Genomic DNA, 17668 nt, shown 5'->3' on the forward strand with positions numbered 1-17668 from the left:
AAGCTGGCAGCTGATCTTCCACCTGAAACCCCTGGGCTGGATTCGCCCGCTAGGAATCCCACCTTCAGCCAGTGAAGCCCAGAAAATCCCCCCTTCAAGCCAAGATTCTCCTAGAACTGTAGTTAGAATTGACTTTACAAATTAAATTACCTACACCCCATATCATAGGGGGGAGCCATGCTGAACAGATGAATAACGCACAATTACATGGGGGGAAAATCCACCTTACATCAATAACCCGTATCCATTCCACCTTAAATCACCACATTGCACTGGAGAAGGAAATCCAGCTTAATTTAAAGATCCATGTCCATTCACTGGAAGGTGGGATCCACCTTAGTTCAGCAGGCGTGTGGCAAGGGGACACTCCACTGTTAATCCACAATCCACGGCAGGTCAGGAGGATTCCACCTTAAATCCATATGGTGGGGAGGGAGAATTCCCCATGAAATCCACAAACTGCAGGAAACAGGGACAGGGACGAGTCCACGTTAAATCCACAATTGGAGGGGGGAGAGGGATGATTCCACCTTAAATCCACAAGCCATGTCCTACTCGGATGGGGGGGTCGTCTCAGCGACAGGACATGGAGCAGCCCCCACCCTGTCAGTGGCTGGGCCACACCCCCTGGCCTCACACCTCCTGTGGATGAGGGACCACGAAGGCGCCGTAGGCCCCGCCCAGCAGGGCCTCCATGTTGCTGCCCTTCACCAGCCAGCAGGGGGCGTGGTGGGCCGGCAGGGGCGAGTCCTTCAGCAGCTTGGTGACCCGCGTGGCCGGCACCGTGGCCCCCCCCCTCTGCAGCCGGGCGGGCCGCTCCCCGGCACTTGGCTGCAGTCGGATGTCAGCGTTCTGGAACTGACCTGCAGGGCGAGAGGGGACAGGGGGTGAATGGTGGGAGCCTCCTGGTGGCAGGACAAAGGGGGAGGGGAAGGAGGGCCCAGAGCCCCTTACCCAGTAGCCCACGGGCCTGGGCCGAGAGCCCGCTGCCGTCCAGCACATAGAAGCCCAGGTGGTCTCTCTGCAGGGGGCTGGGGTGGCCGTACCGATGGCGCTGGACCACGAACTCCAGCCCGGCGCCCAGCTGCAGCGTCACGTTGGTGCCCGGCCCCACCCGCACGCCCAGCCTGGGGCGGCTGACCCAGGCCGGGCGGTCGAAGGGCAGATCCAGGGCTCCCTCCCCCTGCAGCTCCACGCCCTGGAGCGTCACGGTGATCACATAGCGGAGCCGGGGAGGCCCCACCCGCACCGTGATAGTGTCTAAGTAGGTGCGTGGCCGATCTGCCGAGCCCGGCCATGGGGGGGCACCAACCAGGTGGGCATGGACTGACAGCCCTGGGGGGAGAGATCACAGGGCACGCCGTGGTCACTGAGCCATCAGGGATCCCCGTCTCCTCCCCATCACTCACCCCCCGGTCCCTATGGCACCACAGCTGCTCCAGGACCTTCGCCATTGGAGCAGGAGAGAGAACTCTGGAGTCCTGGCCCCGAGCCCCCCCTGCTCTAACCACCAGACCCCACTCCCCTCCCAGAGCCAGGGAGAACCCAAGAATCCTGGCCCCAAGCCCCACCACTCTAACCACCAGCCCCCACTCCCCTCCCACAGCCAGGGAGAGAACCCAGGAGTCCTGGCTCCCAGCTCCCCTGCTCTAACCACTAGACCCCACTCCCGTCCCAGAGCCAGGAAGAACCCAGGAGTCCTGGGGCGCTGAGCTGTGGGGTGGGGGTCTCACCGCTGCGGGGGTCAGTCACCAGCTGGAGCACATCTCCTGGGTGCCCATCCAGGGTAAAGCACAGGGTCTCAGGGGAGCCGGGCAGCCGTGCCACAAAGTGAGGGTCTCCATCCACTGCAAGGCAGAGCAAGGAGTGGAGCAAGGGGAGGGGGGAACCAGTCTGCCCCCTCCCCCAACCATCACCTGGGTGTCTGGGCAGCCTTACCTGAGGAGGAGAAAGTGAAGAACTTGGCACCAGCCAAGTCTGCCATGCCAGCTGGGGGTAAGGGGGAGAGAAGAGAGGATTATAGCCAGTTTGGTGATGTAGCATTCACCCCCCCCCCCCCCCCAATCCTTGGGCATCCTCTTCCCTCTCCAGAGCAGCATGGGCACGGCTGGCCAGGTCTGGTGCAGCCCAGAGTGACCACAACGGGCCGTGGCTGAGGACCCACAGGAAACTGCTGAGTCTCCCCCCTGCCCAGACCTGAAACATACCTGTGTCGCCGTCCTGTTCCTCTAACAAGTCTGGAAGGGAAAGGCAGAGTCAGGGTGGGCGCGTGAGGCTGACTGGCAATCAATGGTGAAGCTGGCTCACTTAGTGTGAGGGGGCTGGATGCCAACAGCATGCCCCCCACCCTGGCTTCAGGCCACTCATGGTGGCTGCAGAATGTCAGCGGTCAGTTTAAAAAAATATGAAGTTTCTAGCTTTCACAGTTGGGGAGAAAAGGTGGAAAATGGGATTGGTGCCTGCCTGAGTTTGCAGAGAGCCTGAGCCAATTGCTCAGTGATGTGCTGGAGGGTTGAGGCCTCATCTCAGAGCCCCACCCCTTAAATCCCTGCCTTGCTCCTTCAGGCGTCAGTGCAGCTGTGTCTGGCAGGGAAAAGGACCTGCCCAATTGGTTTGAGCATTGGCCTGCTAACCCAGGGCTGTGAGTTCAATCCTCGGGGAGGTCATTTAGGGATCTGGGGGTTGGACTAGATACCTCCTGAGGTTCCTTCCAACCCTGATAGTATATGATTCTAATTCTCAGCTGGTCTTGCTCCCAGGAACTACAACTCCCAGCATTCCTGGTTTTAAAGAGCTAGGCTGAGCGGGATTTCCCTTCTAAGGGCCAGCCAGCCAGTAGACCCCTCCCCACCAACCTGCCTGGCTAGCCCACCCCGGGAAGAGCGTGTGGGCCAGGGTGTGGGGTTACCTGAGTAGTCTTCATAATCCAGGACACCTGTAGGGAGAGAGAGCCAGAATAAACATCCATGCAATTCAGGGTGGGGGGATTCCTGGCAGTGGGGTGGGAGCAGCGTGGGGAGCACAGGCCAGGGGGGAGTTGAGAGGGGATCCCAGCAGTGGGCCAGAGGCAGCGTGGGGAGCACAGGCCGAGGAGGGAGTCAGGGAGGGATTCTGGCAAGTGGGGGAGATCCCGGCAGTGGGGCGTGGGGAGCAGGGGAGGGATCCTGCCCATGGGAGAGGTGGGTGGCGTGGAGAGCATGGGCTGGGGGACAGCGAGGGAGGGGGCTCCCAGCCATGGGGCAGGCGGGAGGGGACGCGATCCCCACCCTTCTCTCCTTTGGCCGCCACAAAGCTGTACACGGGCGGTGGGTGGAGGGACTCCACGAATTTCTCAGCCACGTCCTTTGCTGACAGCAGCTCTGACTCTGCCGGCAGCAGCAGCAGCCACTGGCTGAGGTCAGTGGCTGGTGTGCCCCAGGGGCCCTTGGACTCCACCCTGGGGGTGGTGGCATTGGGCCCCGGGCTGGTGGCAGCTGTGCTGTTGCCAGTCCAGGCATCTGTGACAGTCCAGGCTGTGGGAGCTGCTGTGCCCCACGAGAAGGGGGCCCTCTCTGTTCTGGGATGTGGCTGGCGCTTGGTGGCCCACTGCAGGGGCATCTCCTGCTGGCCGGAGGGGGGTGCCGTGGCTGATCCTGGGCTCGGCAGTGGATGAGTCGTGGCCCTGGGGTTCCCAGCTTTGGGTGCTCTTCCAAGTGTGGTTCTGGCTGCTTTGGTGACACTGTGGGCCGTGGGAGGAGGTGGCAATGTCGTGGCAGTGCCAGGTGCCAGCGTGGTTCGGGCTCGTTTGGAGGCATCCTGGGACGTGCCAGATGCTCCTGGGATGGGCGTGGCTCTGGCTAGGGTGGGGAGGGCTGTGGCAGCTTTGGTGGCACCATCAGAGAGCGAGGTGGATGTAGCCCCCGGAGTGGGCATGACTCCAGAAGCTTTGGTGCCACGGTGGGCCGCCATGGTGACCAGGGGTGTGCCAGGAGCCCCTGGCATGGCCCGAGCTGTGGTTCTCTCCTCCTCCTCTGGCTTGACCACCACCAGCGAGGTGACGGGCGTGACGAAGTTATACTTCAGCGAGAGGTTGGTGGCCTTTTCAGTGAGCAACCGGCGCGCAGCGGTGTCGTTGGAGTGGAACCGGGCCTGGAGCAGCTCCTGGATGGTGAAGTAGGCCCAGAGGCGCTGGACAAATCGCCCAATCTGCCCCAGGTCCGGAGAGCAGCCGAACGGGGCAGCCTCTGTGGCGTTGGCTGAGATATCGTTCTCCAGCCTCAGCTGCCTGGTGTGCCCGTGGCCCGCAGCCTCAACGTGCAGCTCGGTGGCCCCTGGGGCCAGCCGCCCGGCCACCACCAGCTCGGCGCCCTGGAAGTAGTGGGGGAAGAGGGTGCGGGTGAGTTCGGCGCCATCGCGGTAGGACAGGGCCACATCGTACAGCAGTGGGCTGGCGATCTCATCATAAAAGCCGGCGAGCTGCAGGGCGGCGTCAGCGTCCTCGTAGATACGCCGGGCCACGCCCCGGTTCTCAAGCGCCAGGCGCCGCAGCAGCCCGTAGTCGGCGTCGTCCCCAAAGGCCAGGCCGAACAGCGAGACGGAGCCACCCAGGGCCTGCCGGATGTTGGCCAGGATGCGAGTGCCTGAGGTCACGCCCGCCGTGGGCTCCCCGTCCGTCAGGAAGATGAGCAGTGGGATCCGCCGGGGGGATAGCTCTGGCATGCCCTGGGTCAGCACCGAGGCGGCCTCCAGCAGGGCTTTGTTGATGTCGGTCCCTGAGGAGGGGAAAGGCAGAAGGATCCTGATTTGCAGCCTTCCATTGAACCTCCTCCCAGAGCTGGGGAGAGAACCCAGGAGTCCTGGCTCCTAGCCCCCCGCCGCTTTAACCCACCAGTCCCCACTCCCCTCCCAGAGCTGGGGAGAGAACCCAGGAGTCCTGGCTCCCAGCCCCCCAGCTCTAACCACCAGCCCCTACTCCCCTCCCAGAGCCAGGGAGAGAACCCAGGAATCCTGGCTCCCAGCTCCCCAGCTCTAACCACTAGACCCCACTCCCTTCTCAGAGCCAGGGAAAGAACCCAGGAGTTCTGTCTCTCAGCCCCCCTTCTCTAAGCACTAGACCAGTGATTCTCAAACTGTGAGTTGGGACCCCAAAGTGGGTCGCGACCCCTTTTGAATGGGGTCACCAGGGCTGGCTTAGACTTGCTGGGGCCTGGGGCTGAAGTCCAAGCCCCACTGCCCAAGCCAAAGCCCGACGGCTTCAGCTCTGGGTGGCAGGGCTCAGGTTGCAGGCCTTTGAGCTTCAGCTTTGGCCCCCTACCCAGAGCAGTGGGACTCGGGCAGACTCAGGCTTCGGTCCCCGGTCCTGGGATCATGTAGTCATGTCTGCTGTCAGAAGAGGGTCGTGGTACAATTAAGTTTGAGAACCCCGGCACTACACCCCGCTCCTCTCCCAGAGGCAGGGAGGGAACCCAGGAGTCCTGGCTCCCAGCGCCCTACCCGCTTTAACCACCAGACCCCACTCCCCTCCCAGAGCCAGGGAGAGAACCCAGGAGTCCTGGCTCCCAGCCCCCTCTGCTCTGACCCCACCAGTCCCCACTCCCCTCCCAGAGCCAGGGAGAGAACCCAGGAGTCCTGGCTCGCACCCCCTCTGCTCCCACTCCACCCAACCTCACTCCTTCTACTGACTTGTGCTCAAGTGTGTTATGATCATTTCTAATATAGTATAATTTCTGCATCCTGTGCGGAGTGGGGCAGGAGCCCCGTCTGTGGGGGAGTTCCCAAGAGGTGCCGTGGGGAGCGAGGCAGGAGCCCTGCCTGTGGGGGAGTTCCCAGGGGGTGCCGTGAGGAGTGGGGCAGGAGCCCCAGCTGCAGGAGCCCCCCCTGGTCCCCCAGTGACTCACATCCATCAGCTTCCATCCTGTGGACGTAGTCCTTGGCACTGCGGATGTTGTGGGCTGTGGCTGGGATGGAGCGCTCGGCCTTCCACACGTGGACAGTATCGGAGAAAGTGACAATATTGAAGCAGTCGTCTGGGTGGAGGTCGCTCAGGATGATGTGCATGGCCTTCTTGGTCTGGGGGCAGAAATGCAGCATGGCTGGCCTTGCCTAGGGGAGTTCTGGGGGGTAGGGAGGTGAGGGGCAGGGCAGGATTAGGGGGACAGGGTGGAAAGGATGGATTTCAGCAAGGGTTTTGATGGGGAAAGGAGGCACCAACTGGTCTGGCTCTGTCATTTCGTTTCATCGTGGGATTGTGGGGTGGTGTTCCACTGATCTGCGTTATGTGTGGTATGGGATACACAAACACATACTGATGTGTGTCGGGGACACACACACACACACACACAATTCTACCTAGCGGGAGAATTCGCTCTGTACCAGAACACACTACAGAAAAGAGGAGAGCCTATCTACGCTGTATTTATAGACCCAGAGGGGTGGCCGTGTTAGTCTGGATCTGTAAAAAAGCAACAGAGTCCTGTGTGGCACCTTATAGACTAACAGACGTACTGGAGCATGAGCTTTCGTGGGTGAATACCCACTGCGTCAGACACATGTATTTATAGAGTGACGCCTCACCTGGAGCTAGAAAATCCCCACATAATTATACACATTATAACGGCCCAGTCAGATTTTATTTGTGTATCTGGATGTAGATCTACGATAGCTATGTGCGAATTTCATTATAACTATATTACAATGGGATATTCTCTACATAGATATGTGGCTGTGGATCCACAATTACATCTACATGTATATCTGTAAGTCTATATTATAGCATATTATATTCATGTGTGTTCTAGGTATGTTCTGTCTCATATATGCACACACATCTACACAGGGTTGTAGCCACGTTGGTCCCAGGAGATCTGAGACATGATGGGTGAAGTCATATCTTTCATTGGACCAACTTTGGCTGGGGAGACAAGCTTTCAAAGTTGTTCAAATAAAAGAGAAAAGATTCACCACCTTAAGGCTTGGCTACACTTGCAGATGCAGCGCGCTGGGATTTAAACCCGCCTTCGGAGAGCGCAGCAGGGAAAACGCCGCCCTGTGTTTCCACTGTCAGCTGCAAGCACACTGGCATGGCCACATTAGTAGCTCTTGCAACGCCACAGAGAGCAGGGCATTGCGGTAGCTTTCCCAGTGTGCAAGTGGCTGCAACGTGCTTTTCAAATGGGGTGCGGGTGGAGTGAGAAAGGGAGTGTGTTGTGTGTATGGGGGGAGAGAGAGAGTTGGTTTTTGTGAGGCTGGGAGTGTGTCAGCCTGCTGTCTTGGAAGTTCAGACACCAGCAGGCCCCCCCCACCCCCCACCCAACAGCAGCACTCCACAGTAATGGTTTGCTTTGTCCCGGAGCAGATAAGCAGCTGGCTGTCAGAAATGGAGCTTTGAAAGAGGATGTCCACATTCCTCCAGCCAAGTTCAAAACAACGACAAGAGCGGCCACTTGACTTCAGGGGATTATGGGACATTTCCAAAGGTCAATCACAGCGCAGTAATGCAACACCTTGTCCACACTGACACCCGGGCGTTTCAGCCAGGACGTGGCAAGCTTTATGCTTCTTGTGGAGCTGGATTCCCAGGAGCACTCCAGCTGGAGAGTCCAAGTGCTCTACGTGCCTTGCCAGTGTGGACACCTCAGCAGTTAGGGCGCCCGGGGGTGCTTTAATGCACTCTAACTTGCAAGTGTAGCCAAACCTCTTGTGTCTCTGATACACATGAGCACAGTTGTTTTCCTACAAAGTATCACCGAATCTACACACCCTGTGTTCTGCTTGATTTTGGCTGATTTTCATCCCATTTCGTTCAAGCACGCACATCCATCTCTGAACTGTCTTCTGGTTCCTCTGCCACACGAGCCATCCATCATCAGCAGGGTGCCAACCTCTAGACACACTGAGCACCAAGGTGAACAAAAAGCGCATCATGCAAAGCCCCGACATACTCCCTCTCTAGCTAGAAACGGTTCAGTTTCTGCACATGGCCTTGTGACTCTGCTAACACCATCACTGCAGGGTTCTGGAGGAGTCAGATGTAGTCTTCAGGGATTGGTTTCGTTCTCCTGCACCACTAGATGACTCCCCTTGGAACACGGTCATAAGCGTTCTCAAGAGCAATGAATACCATGTGCAGGGTGTCTCTTCTTTCTCTCAATTTCCCCCCAATCTTAATGCAAAGCCAGTGTCCATCGTTGGCTCGCCTGGCAGGAATCCAAATTGTGTCTGCCCTTTACTGCTCTCTTCTCTTATCCATAACTTTCTCCCAGATCTTCACCATGAGGTCTATGATTCACCACAGTCAGGTACGTCTCCTTTTCTCTTAAATATTGGTATGAGTGTGAACATCCTCCAGGCAGCAGGCATCTTCTCAGTCCTGATGCCATTAAATGGCCGTGCCAATAAAATCAGCCATTCATGCCCCAGCACTTCCATAATTCTGCTGATCCACTGCTATTTTTCCTGTTTCTCAAAGCTTGTGCAACTTCTTTCAGGACTGATGCCACCAGCCCCTGGGGTCGCTTACAAGGTTTAGAAAACCTGACCCATGAGGAGCGATTACAAAAACTGGGCATGTTTAGTCTTGAGAAAAGAAGACTGAGGGGGGACCTGATAAGTCTTCAGATTGGTTATGGGCTGTTATAAAGAGAACGGTGATCAGTTGTTCTTCACGTCCAGTGCAGGTAGGACAAGAAGCAATGGGCTTCATCTGCAGCCAGGGAGATTTATATTATATAGTAGGCAATTTTTTCCAACTCTAAGGGTAGGGAAGTTCTGGAACAGGTGTCCAAGGGAGGCTGTGGAATCCCCGTCACTGTAGATTTTTAAGGACAGGTTAGACAAACCTTTGCCAGGGATGGTCTAGGGTTACTTGGTCCTGACTCAGTGCAGGGGGCTGGACTTGATGACTTCTTAAGGTCCCTTCCAGCCCGACATTTCTATGATTCTACGGTTCTCTTGGGTTCTCTTCACTCATGAGCCTTTCAAAATAATTTCTCCACCCTTCTTGAAGCTGTTTCTCATTGATTAACGTATTTCCAGTTTCATCTTTAATGACTTTGATTTCACCAGTGTCTTTAGTTCTCTTAACGAGGGGCTTTGCCAGTCTATATATTTTTCTCTCATCCTCCTTTGTTTCAAGATGGGTATATAAGCCTTCCACGGCCTTAGCATTAGCAGCTGTCACCTCTTTCTTCAATATCCTTTTGGCTTTTTTCTACTACTGAAAAATCCTGCTGTTGGAGCATCGCCTGTCACAGTTTTAAACACTTTTTTTTCTTTTCCTCCTCAGCCTCTTGAACTTCCTCATTTCACCAACAAATCTCACTGGGGAAAAAGAATCTTGTTTTGGTTTCACCAAGCAGGCAGTCTGCATATTTGCGATGCTTGTTTGCAACAGGATTCCACCCGATAGGTATTTTCTCTTAGTTTATACGGATTAGCATATTTAACAAAGTATATTGCTTCAACAATGACGAAACGAGCAGTTCAACGTTTCCTTTTGACTTTATCACTTCATTTCCTGTAGGCTTTTCTGTTATTATAACTCAGCAACCCCCGGAATTTTCACTTTGGTGGCTGAACCAAAAAAATCGAGGAAAAAAAGTTCTGGGTTGAACTAAACATTTTGTTTTAATATTTCGGAATAAACAAACCCAGCTAAATTTCAAAAGAAAACGTCAAAACGCTCAGTTGACTAGTTTGCGGTTTTTTTCCCAGCTGAAACAATTGGCTGAATTTGTTCGCATCTTTCGAGAACTATTCAACCCAAACATTTCACCCAGCTCTAACACTCATCTGAACGGGAAGAGTCAGATTCCTCGGTTTTCACGTCATTGCGATCTAGTTTGACCTAGACCTAACATAACAATGGCCAGACTGGGTCAGACCAAAGGTCCATCTAGCCCAGTGTCCTGTCTGCCGACTGGTCAATGCCAGGTGCCCCAGAGGGAGTGAACCCAACAGGTGATGATCAAGTGATCTCTCTCCTGCCATCCATCTCCACCCGCTGACAAACAGGGGCCAGGGACCCCATTCCTTACCCAGCCTGGCTACTAGCCATTAATGGATTTAACCTCCACGAATGTATCTAGATTTGCCTCCAAATCATTCTGAGAGTGGAGCTTTCAGAAGAACCTCTGCCAGCGACGGACAATCCAGCACGATCCTTGGTCAGTTGTTCCAATGGGTGAGTCCCCTCCCATGACACCTTATTTCCAGTCTGAATTTGTCCCGTTTCAACATCCAGCCACTGGATCTAGTTAGACCGTATAGAAACCGATGCCATACATAGAAATATGAGCTCTGTACTGTATTTATCCTCCACTGTGTTACACCGAAGCCCTTGGGTTGCTTCCACGCCATCAAACGCAAAGGAGCCAACATTAACACCTGGAATTTTTTCAGAATTTCCAGCTGGTATAAAATTTCGAGATCTCAACTCCGAAAGAAAACGGAAATTTGGCATTTCTGTTTTCTGACCCATTCAAACGCGGAGCTGACAGATTTGAGGGGGGATGGACCAGGTAATGGATTGGAAATTGTCTAATGAGGCAGATGAATATGCATAGATATGCAAATCAGACCACGGCTTCATTTGCATGGATGTTGACCCATGTCCTGAGAGGCCTGCTGTTGCGGGGGCGGATGCTTCCATCTCTGTCCCCCCAGCTGAGCTCAGCTCTCCTGGCTGCCCCCTCCCCACTGGTCTGGTCTATGGGCAATGTCCACCCTCTCACCTGCTTCATCTTGGTGCCATGCATGGAGCCGCTGACGTCGATGACAAACACCACGTTCTTCTGCATGGGGGGCAGGCCGCGGGGGGCGAAGTAGTGAACGAAGTAGCCGTTGTAGATCTGCCGGAGAGGGGAGGGTGCGGGGCCGAGGCATGAGGCTGCGGCGGCCCAGGGCACAGGACACCCACCACATGCTGGTGTGGTGGTGAGGGGAACCCATGAGAGAGGCAGCAGGTGCCTGGGTGTGGGGGTCATACATACCCTTTTGCCTGGGCATCCATCCCTCCCCATGCACACCCCTTCCCTCCTCTCCCCCACCCCTCATCCATCCCCCGCACACACCGTCCCATCCCTGCCTCCTCCTCACACCCCATCCATCCCTCCATCCCCCCCCCGCTCCATCCCTCCATCCCCACACATCCCATCCATCCCTCCCTTCCCCCCCATGCCCATCCCTCAACCCCTAGATGTGTCTATCTGCTCCCCTCCTCTGTGGGATGTTCCCTGTTCTCTATTCCCTGGCTCTCATCCCCTCCCCACCCTCTTCTCCCCCGGCCGTTAGATCTCAGTTCCAGACACTCCTCACCTGCACGTCCCCAGCCACATCTGGCATGGCCACGTCGTACTGTACCACAAAGTCCCCCAGGATGCCCGAGCTGGAGAAAGCTGCCTGTTCCTGCGGGGTCGGGGTGAAGACAACCCAGGTGCAGTGGCTCCCCTTCTCCACCCAGGTGGATGGTGGCACATTGGCGTCCCCTGCGAAGAAGCCATGGTAATGAGGGCTGGATGGAGGCTGGGAGACAGGGACCCCGTGGCACACGGTCCCCTGCCCTTAGAGTTCTCCCTGCAGACCTGACAAACTCATTCCACCAGCCCCAGCCCGTCTCTCTCAATGTCCTGGAAGGAAACAGAAAATCCTCACTGGTGAAATGCCAAGACTGGGGGAGTGGGAAATAGGGAAGGGGCTGGGTCACGGATACAGAGCAAGCTGGGTGGCCACTGGGTGCAGGCCAAAGTGGCTCCAGGGACACATGTCCCTCTGGGAACAAGGCACGCTGGCTGGCCTTACAGGTGGGGGGCCTCTTTCCTGGCAACCAGTGACACTGTGGGTCGTGGGGGAGAATCAGCGGAACAGGAACTCCTAGTGCGGTGCCAGGGTCCAGAAAGCTAATGCCACAAGAACACTACAAGCGATAGGGAGCTGGCCTGAGAGCGAGGGGCTCCCGGAGCTCAATCTCGTTCGTGTAACAAAGAGAAGGTGAAGTGGTGCCGTGATCCCCACTAGAAGTCCCTACACAGGGCACAAATCATAGAATCTCAGGGTTGGAAGGGACCTCAGGAGGTATCTAGTCCAACTCCCTGCTCAAAGGGGGACCAATCCCCAGACAGATCTTTACCCCAGTTCCCTAAGTGCCCCCCCTCAAGGGCTGAACTCACAATCCTGGGTTTAGCAGGCTAATGCTCAAACCACTGACCTATCCCTCCCACAAATATTTAACAACAGGCTTTTCGGTCCAGGAGAGGGAGGGCTAACCCGACCCAAGGGCTGGACGCTGAAGCTAGACCAATTCAGAGAGGAAATCAGGTGTCAGTTTTAACAGGTTCCCAAGAGTGGTGCTGGATTCTCCAGCACTGGTGACTTTTCCATCAAGACAGGATCTTTTTTACATAAGCCTTGCTCTAGGCATGGCTTGGGGCAGCTCTCCAACATGTTACAAAGGAGGTCAGATGGGATGGTCACAACAATCTCATCTGGCCTTGAGATCTGCAATTCTAGATCGTGCAGGGTATTTCATGGGAGGTGTCTACAGAAAGCTCGTAACTTGTCAGGCCTCGGGACCTTGCAAGACAGTCAAACGGGGAACAGTTAAAGGCCAATCAGTGCCGGCACTTCCATTGAGGTGAACTAGGCAATCGCCTAGGGCGCCAGGATTTTCGGGGGCGGGCATTTTGCCGGGGGGGAGGGTGGCAGGCGGCTCCGGTGGACCTGCCGCAGTCGTGCCTGAGGAGGGTCCATTGGTCTGCAGCTCCAGTGGAGCTGCCACAGGCATGGCTGCGGATGGTCCGCTGGTCCCGCGTGGCTCCGGTGGACCTCCCGCAGGCACGGCTGCGGCAGCTCCACCGGAGCCGCAGACCAACGGACCCTCTGCAGAAATGGCTGCGGCAGCTCCACCGGAGCCGCGGGAGCAGCGCGCGGGGGCAGCGAAATGGCCATGTGCCTAGGGCGCGAGAAACTCTAGTGCCAGTCCTGGGGCCAATATGTTCCTACTAATGCAGGTTGGCTGGGCTTGGAGGAGAAATGTATCACCAAAGAGCCTTACTACTCATCAGCTAATTGAGCTGTCCTGCTCCCTCTCAAAATTATCCCTGGCAAACTCCGAGGTGCCACGTCACCTCTCAGGGACCATCAGCGTCACCCAGCCTGATCTCCTGCACATCGCAGGCTCAGAGCCTCCCTCGCCCATGGCACGGAGGGAGGCAAAAAACGCTGACCTGGGGGAAATCCCACTTGATTAGCTAGGAGAGGGAATGACCCATAAGGCTAGACCCAGGTTGGAATTTCAGGATCTAGGTTGGTACCCACTTGTTTCCATCAATGGTTTTAGTTCAGTCTTGAGCCTTACTTTACTTTCATGAGCCTTTTTCTAGAAGCACCCACGAGTGCTCTGTGTTACACAGGGGTGCGGGGGTAAGAGAAAGCTAGTAAACTGGAGCACACGCCACTTGGGGGGCCAAGGATGGGGATTTCAGGGGAGAGGTAACGTGGGGGAACTCGGGGAGTGGGTGCCCGGTGAAGTTGGGGCTGGCCCAGCCCAGAGGGGAGTGCTGGAGTGGCTGCCAGAAGAAAGATTCTCTCTTGCTAGAGGCAGACGGCAACAAGGTGACTTGTATCCTGAGTGATGGGGGAACAGTCACAAATATGCCAGGGCTCTCGGGCCACCGAACAGCAGCAGAATTCCAGCTTTCAGGTTAAAAAAAAGAAAAAAAGGAAGAGTAAGTTTCTAGGCCACAGGGTTGGGGAGAAAAGATCAAAAATGTAACAGATGCACCAATGCCTGCCTGAGTGTGCAGAGAGCCTGAGCCGAGCGCTTGCAGAGGTGTGAACCGTATGTACCTCGCAAGGTATTGGTGAGCAAGCGGCTGGTGCGGAGGGGCAGCACGTGGACGTAGTCAATGCCGGTGCGCTCCGAGATGCTCACCTCCACGGTGAGGTTCCCCACCACCTGTTGGGGACGCACGCTCACAGCATGCTGGTACTTGCCCAGGTGCCGCTGCAGCAGCTCCTCGTAGCTCAGCTCGAAGGACACCTGGCTTCCGGCTGCTACGCTGGCAGAGACCCGGAACTTCTCTGTCTCTCGATCCCTGGGAAAGGGGCAAAGCCAGAAATAGAACCCAGGAGACCTGGCTCCCAGGCCCCACTGCTCCACTCACTAGACCCTACTCCCCTCCCAGAGCTGGGGAGAGAACCCAGGAGTCCTGGCTCCCAGCAGCCTGCTCTAACCACTAGCTGCCGGGCTCTCACCTAGTGCCAACATGAGCTGCAGTCTGGCCCTGTCTCCGGGCCTTGTCATACATCTTCTTGGCTTGATGCTTCTCTTTCACCTCAGCCACATAGAGTTTATTGTTGATGGTGCTAGGATGGAAGAGAGGGGGATTATGGGACATGGCCTTAAATCTGCCAAATAGCAGCAGACACAGTGGGGGTAGGTCTCCTTGATCAGACCCGGTTCTGGGGACCCTCCGTCCCCATTCCCACTCCTCCATCCCTCTCCCCACCTCTCCATCCCCATCCCCTCCCATACCTCCCCTCCACACACTCCCCCCCCCATCCATCTCACTCACACTCTCCTCCACTGCTGTGTCCCTTCCAGCCCCGCTCCATCCCGGATCCCATGGGAAGACATTTCCAACCCCCTTCCCCCCCCATCCCCGAGGTGTGGGGGTGTGGCCGCAGGAGCTGCCCGCCCGGGACCTGTCCCGGCCTCACATGGTGAAGTTGGAGATGAAGGCCGAGCCGGGCAGGTCTAGGTCGAAGATGGCTTCCTTGGGCTCAGCATGGGGGTTGCTCAGCTGGGTCCGAACACGGGTGGAGGCATAGCGGGACACAATGGTGGAGCGGACGGAGAAGCTGGTCATGGTGAGCTGGGCACAGAGACAGGGATGTGTAGGGGGTGTCTCCAGAAAGCCTTGCCCTGCCCATGGCTGAAAGGAGTGTGCCCGGAGGGCCCCGTCCAGAGCTAGGGAGAGAAGCCAGGCGTCCTGGCTCCCAGACACCGCCCCGTGCCCCTGTTCTAATGCACAAGAACTAAACATTCATTCCTGTTAGTGAAATGGGAAGTGACATTCTCCCGCTGCCCCATGACTGCAGAAGCGGGCCCTGCCTGATCTAGCTCCTTTTTCCTAGCAAAATCCACCAGCCCCCGACGGATCGCCTGCTGGCTGCACTGGCCCTGGGCTCTGGGTCGGAGGCGGCTGCGTGAGTCTGGAGCTCACCCAACGAAGCACATGAGGAGCGGCCATGTTCCAGCGGGGGCCCTGCTTAGCTACAGCGGAGATCCAGTGCCTCTGCCAGCATGAAACAACCCAGATCCCAGCTGAGGTCCAGCCCTGGGGAGTCCGTGGGGCCAGACCCCCAGCCGGTGTCCATCAGCCATAGCCCCATGGAGTCAGTGGGGCCAGACCCCCAGCCGGTGTCCATCAGCCATAGCCCCATTAGAGTCGATGGGGCCAGACCCCCAAGCAGTGTCCATCAGCCATAGCTCCATTAGAGTCAATGGGGCCAGACCCCCAAGCAGTGTCCATCAGCCATAGCCCCATGGAGTTAGTGGGGCCAGACCCCCAGTCGGTGTCCATCAGCCATAGCTCCATTAGAGTCAATGGGGCCAGACCCCCAGGCGGTGTCCATCAGCCATAGCTCCATTAGAGTCAATGGGGCCAGACCCCCACGTGTAGTCTTGCAGAAGAAGAGTGAGTGGGATTTTGATGGCTGCTTTCAGCACCTGAAAGGGGTTCCAGAGGATGGAGTTGGCTGTTGTCTCAGTGGTGGCAGATACGACAAGGGCGTGTGGTCTCAAGCCAGTGGGGGAGGTCAGTTGGAATATTAGGAAACACATTCCCTAGAGTGGGTGAAGCCCTGGGAGGTTCCCTAGGGAGTGGTGGAAATCTCCATCCTTAATGTATTAAGGTCAGGCTTGGACAAAGCCTGGCTGGGATGATTTTAGTTGGGTTTGGTCCTGCTTGGCAGGGGTTGCGACTAGACACCTCCTGAGGTCTCTTCTAATCCTATATTCTATGATTCTCTGAACCCCAGCTGGGGTCTGACCCATGACTTCAATGAGAGCTATGGCCAATGGATCCTAGCGGAGGTTTTAGGGTCTGTACCCCATTGACTCTAGGGAGCTATGGCTGATGGACAGCCGCCTGGGGTCTGGCCCATTGAGCTAATGGAGCGATGGGCTGATGGACACTGCTGGGGGTCTGGCCCCACTGACTCCATGGGGCATGGCTGTATGGACACCGGCGCTGGGGTCTGGCACCCACTGAACTCCATGAGCTATGCTGATGGACACCGCCTGGGTGCTGGCCCCATTGAACTCTAATGGAGCTAATGGCTGAGGACACCGCCTGGGGTCTGGCTCCATTGACTCTAATGAGCTGATGCTGATGACACGACTGGGGGTCTGGGCCCCACTAACTCCATGGGGCTTATGGAAACTGAGGGTACATCCGTGGTTGAAAAGCCCTGTCTGCTCCCATTGACCTCCAATAGCGAGCTGCATGGGGCCTGGAGTGGGAGACAGCTGTGCTCTGCTTGGGGTCTGCATCCCATCACTCTAATGGGCTTGGCTGATGGGACACCGGCTGGGGGTCTGGCCCCCTGACTCCATGGGCTATGGGCTGATGGATCACCGCTGGCCTGGTCTGGCCCCTACGGACTCCCCAGGCGGACCTCAGCTGGATCATGGGTTGTTCTAACCTGCTGGCACGAGGCACTGGATCATTCCGCTGTATGCCTATGCTAGGGACCCCCTCCGAACTAGTCCGCTGCCTCATTAATGGTTGTCTTCGGTAATGTCCTGGGCCCTGGTATAATCTTAGCAATGGAGGTGCTGGGCGTGGCTCCACCGCCACTCATGCCCAGACCGCCTTCCGACCCAGAGGCCCTATCCTCACGTGCCCAGAGTGCAGCCACAGGGCGATCCGTCGGAGCTTGGTTGGATTTTGCTAGGCGAAAAAAGGAGCTAAGATCAGGGCAGGCCCGCTTCTGCAGCATGGGGCAAAGCGGGAGAATGAATCACTTCCCATTTTCACGTAACAGGAAAAAATGAATGTTTAAGTCTTGTGCCTGTTGAGATATTAGGGGCCGGGCGGCGTATGTCTGGGAAGCCAGACGCCTGGCCTGCTTCTCCCTAGCTCTGGACGGGGCCCTCCGGGCACTACCCTTTCAAGCCATGGCAGGGCAAGGCTTGTCTGGAGACACCCCTACACAATCCCTGTCTCTGTGCCCAGCTGCACCATGACCAGCTTCTCCGCCGCTCCACCATTGGTCCCGCTTGACCTGCCACCCGTGTCGACCCAGTGAGCAGGCAACCCCATCTGAGCCCAAGGAAGCATCTCGACCTAGAGACCTGCCCCGGCTCGGCCTTCATCTCCAACTTCACCATTTGAGGCGGGACAGGTCCCAGGAGGGCAGCTCCTGCACGGGCCACACCCCCACACCTCGGGGATCTGGGGGGGAAGGGGGTGGAAAGTGTCTTCCCATGGGATCCGGATGGAGCGGGGCTTGGAAGGGACACAGCAGTGAAGTCGTGAGTGAGATGGATGGGGGGGGAGTGTGTGAGGGGAGGTATGGAGTTAGGCGTTATGTGGGTAGAGGTTGGGTGACGAAGGGTTACCTATGATGCCAATGCCTGAGGAACCTAGGGGCACGGAGAGGTCCCCAGAACCGGGGGTTGTGGATC

General features: G+C 56.9%; 1 protein-coding gene across 1 annotated transcript in view; it reads right to left on the reverse strand.

Moving 5' to 3' along the window:
- Positions 1-543: 543 nt before the first annotated feature.
- The window catches only part of ITIH6 (inter-alpha-trypsin inhibitor heavy chain family member 6), a 20146-nt gene continuing 3021 nt past the window's right edge, over positions 544-17668 (reverse strand). The window contains exons 2-14 of the mRNA XM_032778889.2: positions 14695-14849; positions 14230-14340; positions 13822-14069; positions 11293-11462; positions 10710-10826; positions 5877-6048; positions 3267-4751; positions 2909-2935; positions 2208-2237; positions 1939-1989; positions 1734-1847; positions 955-1335; positions 544-863 (exon numbers count right to left, since the gene is read on the reverse strand). Coding sequence (XP_032634780.1) covers positions 634-863; positions 955-1335; positions 1734-1847; positions 1939-1989; positions 2208-2237; positions 2909-2935; positions 3267-4751; positions 5877-6048; positions 10710-10826; positions 11293-11462; positions 13822-14069; positions 14230-14340; positions 14695-14849 — 3291 coding nt within the window. The 3' untranslated portion in view covers positions 544-633. The remainder of the gene's footprint in view (positions 864-954; positions 1336-1733; positions 1848-1938; positions 1990-2207; positions 2238-2908; positions 2936-3266; positions 4752-5876; positions 6049-10709; positions 10827-11292; positions 11463-13821; positions 14070-14229; positions 14341-14694; positions 14850-17668) is intronic.

This window comes from Chelonoidis abingdonii, chromosome 11 (assembly GCF_003597395.2).
Source record: "Chelonoidis abingdonii isolate Lonesome George chromosome 11, CheloAbing_2.0, whole genome shotgun sequence".
Taxonomy (NCBI): domain Eukaryota; kingdom Metazoa; phylum Chordata; order Testudines; family Testudinidae; genus Chelonoidis; species Chelonoidis abingdonii.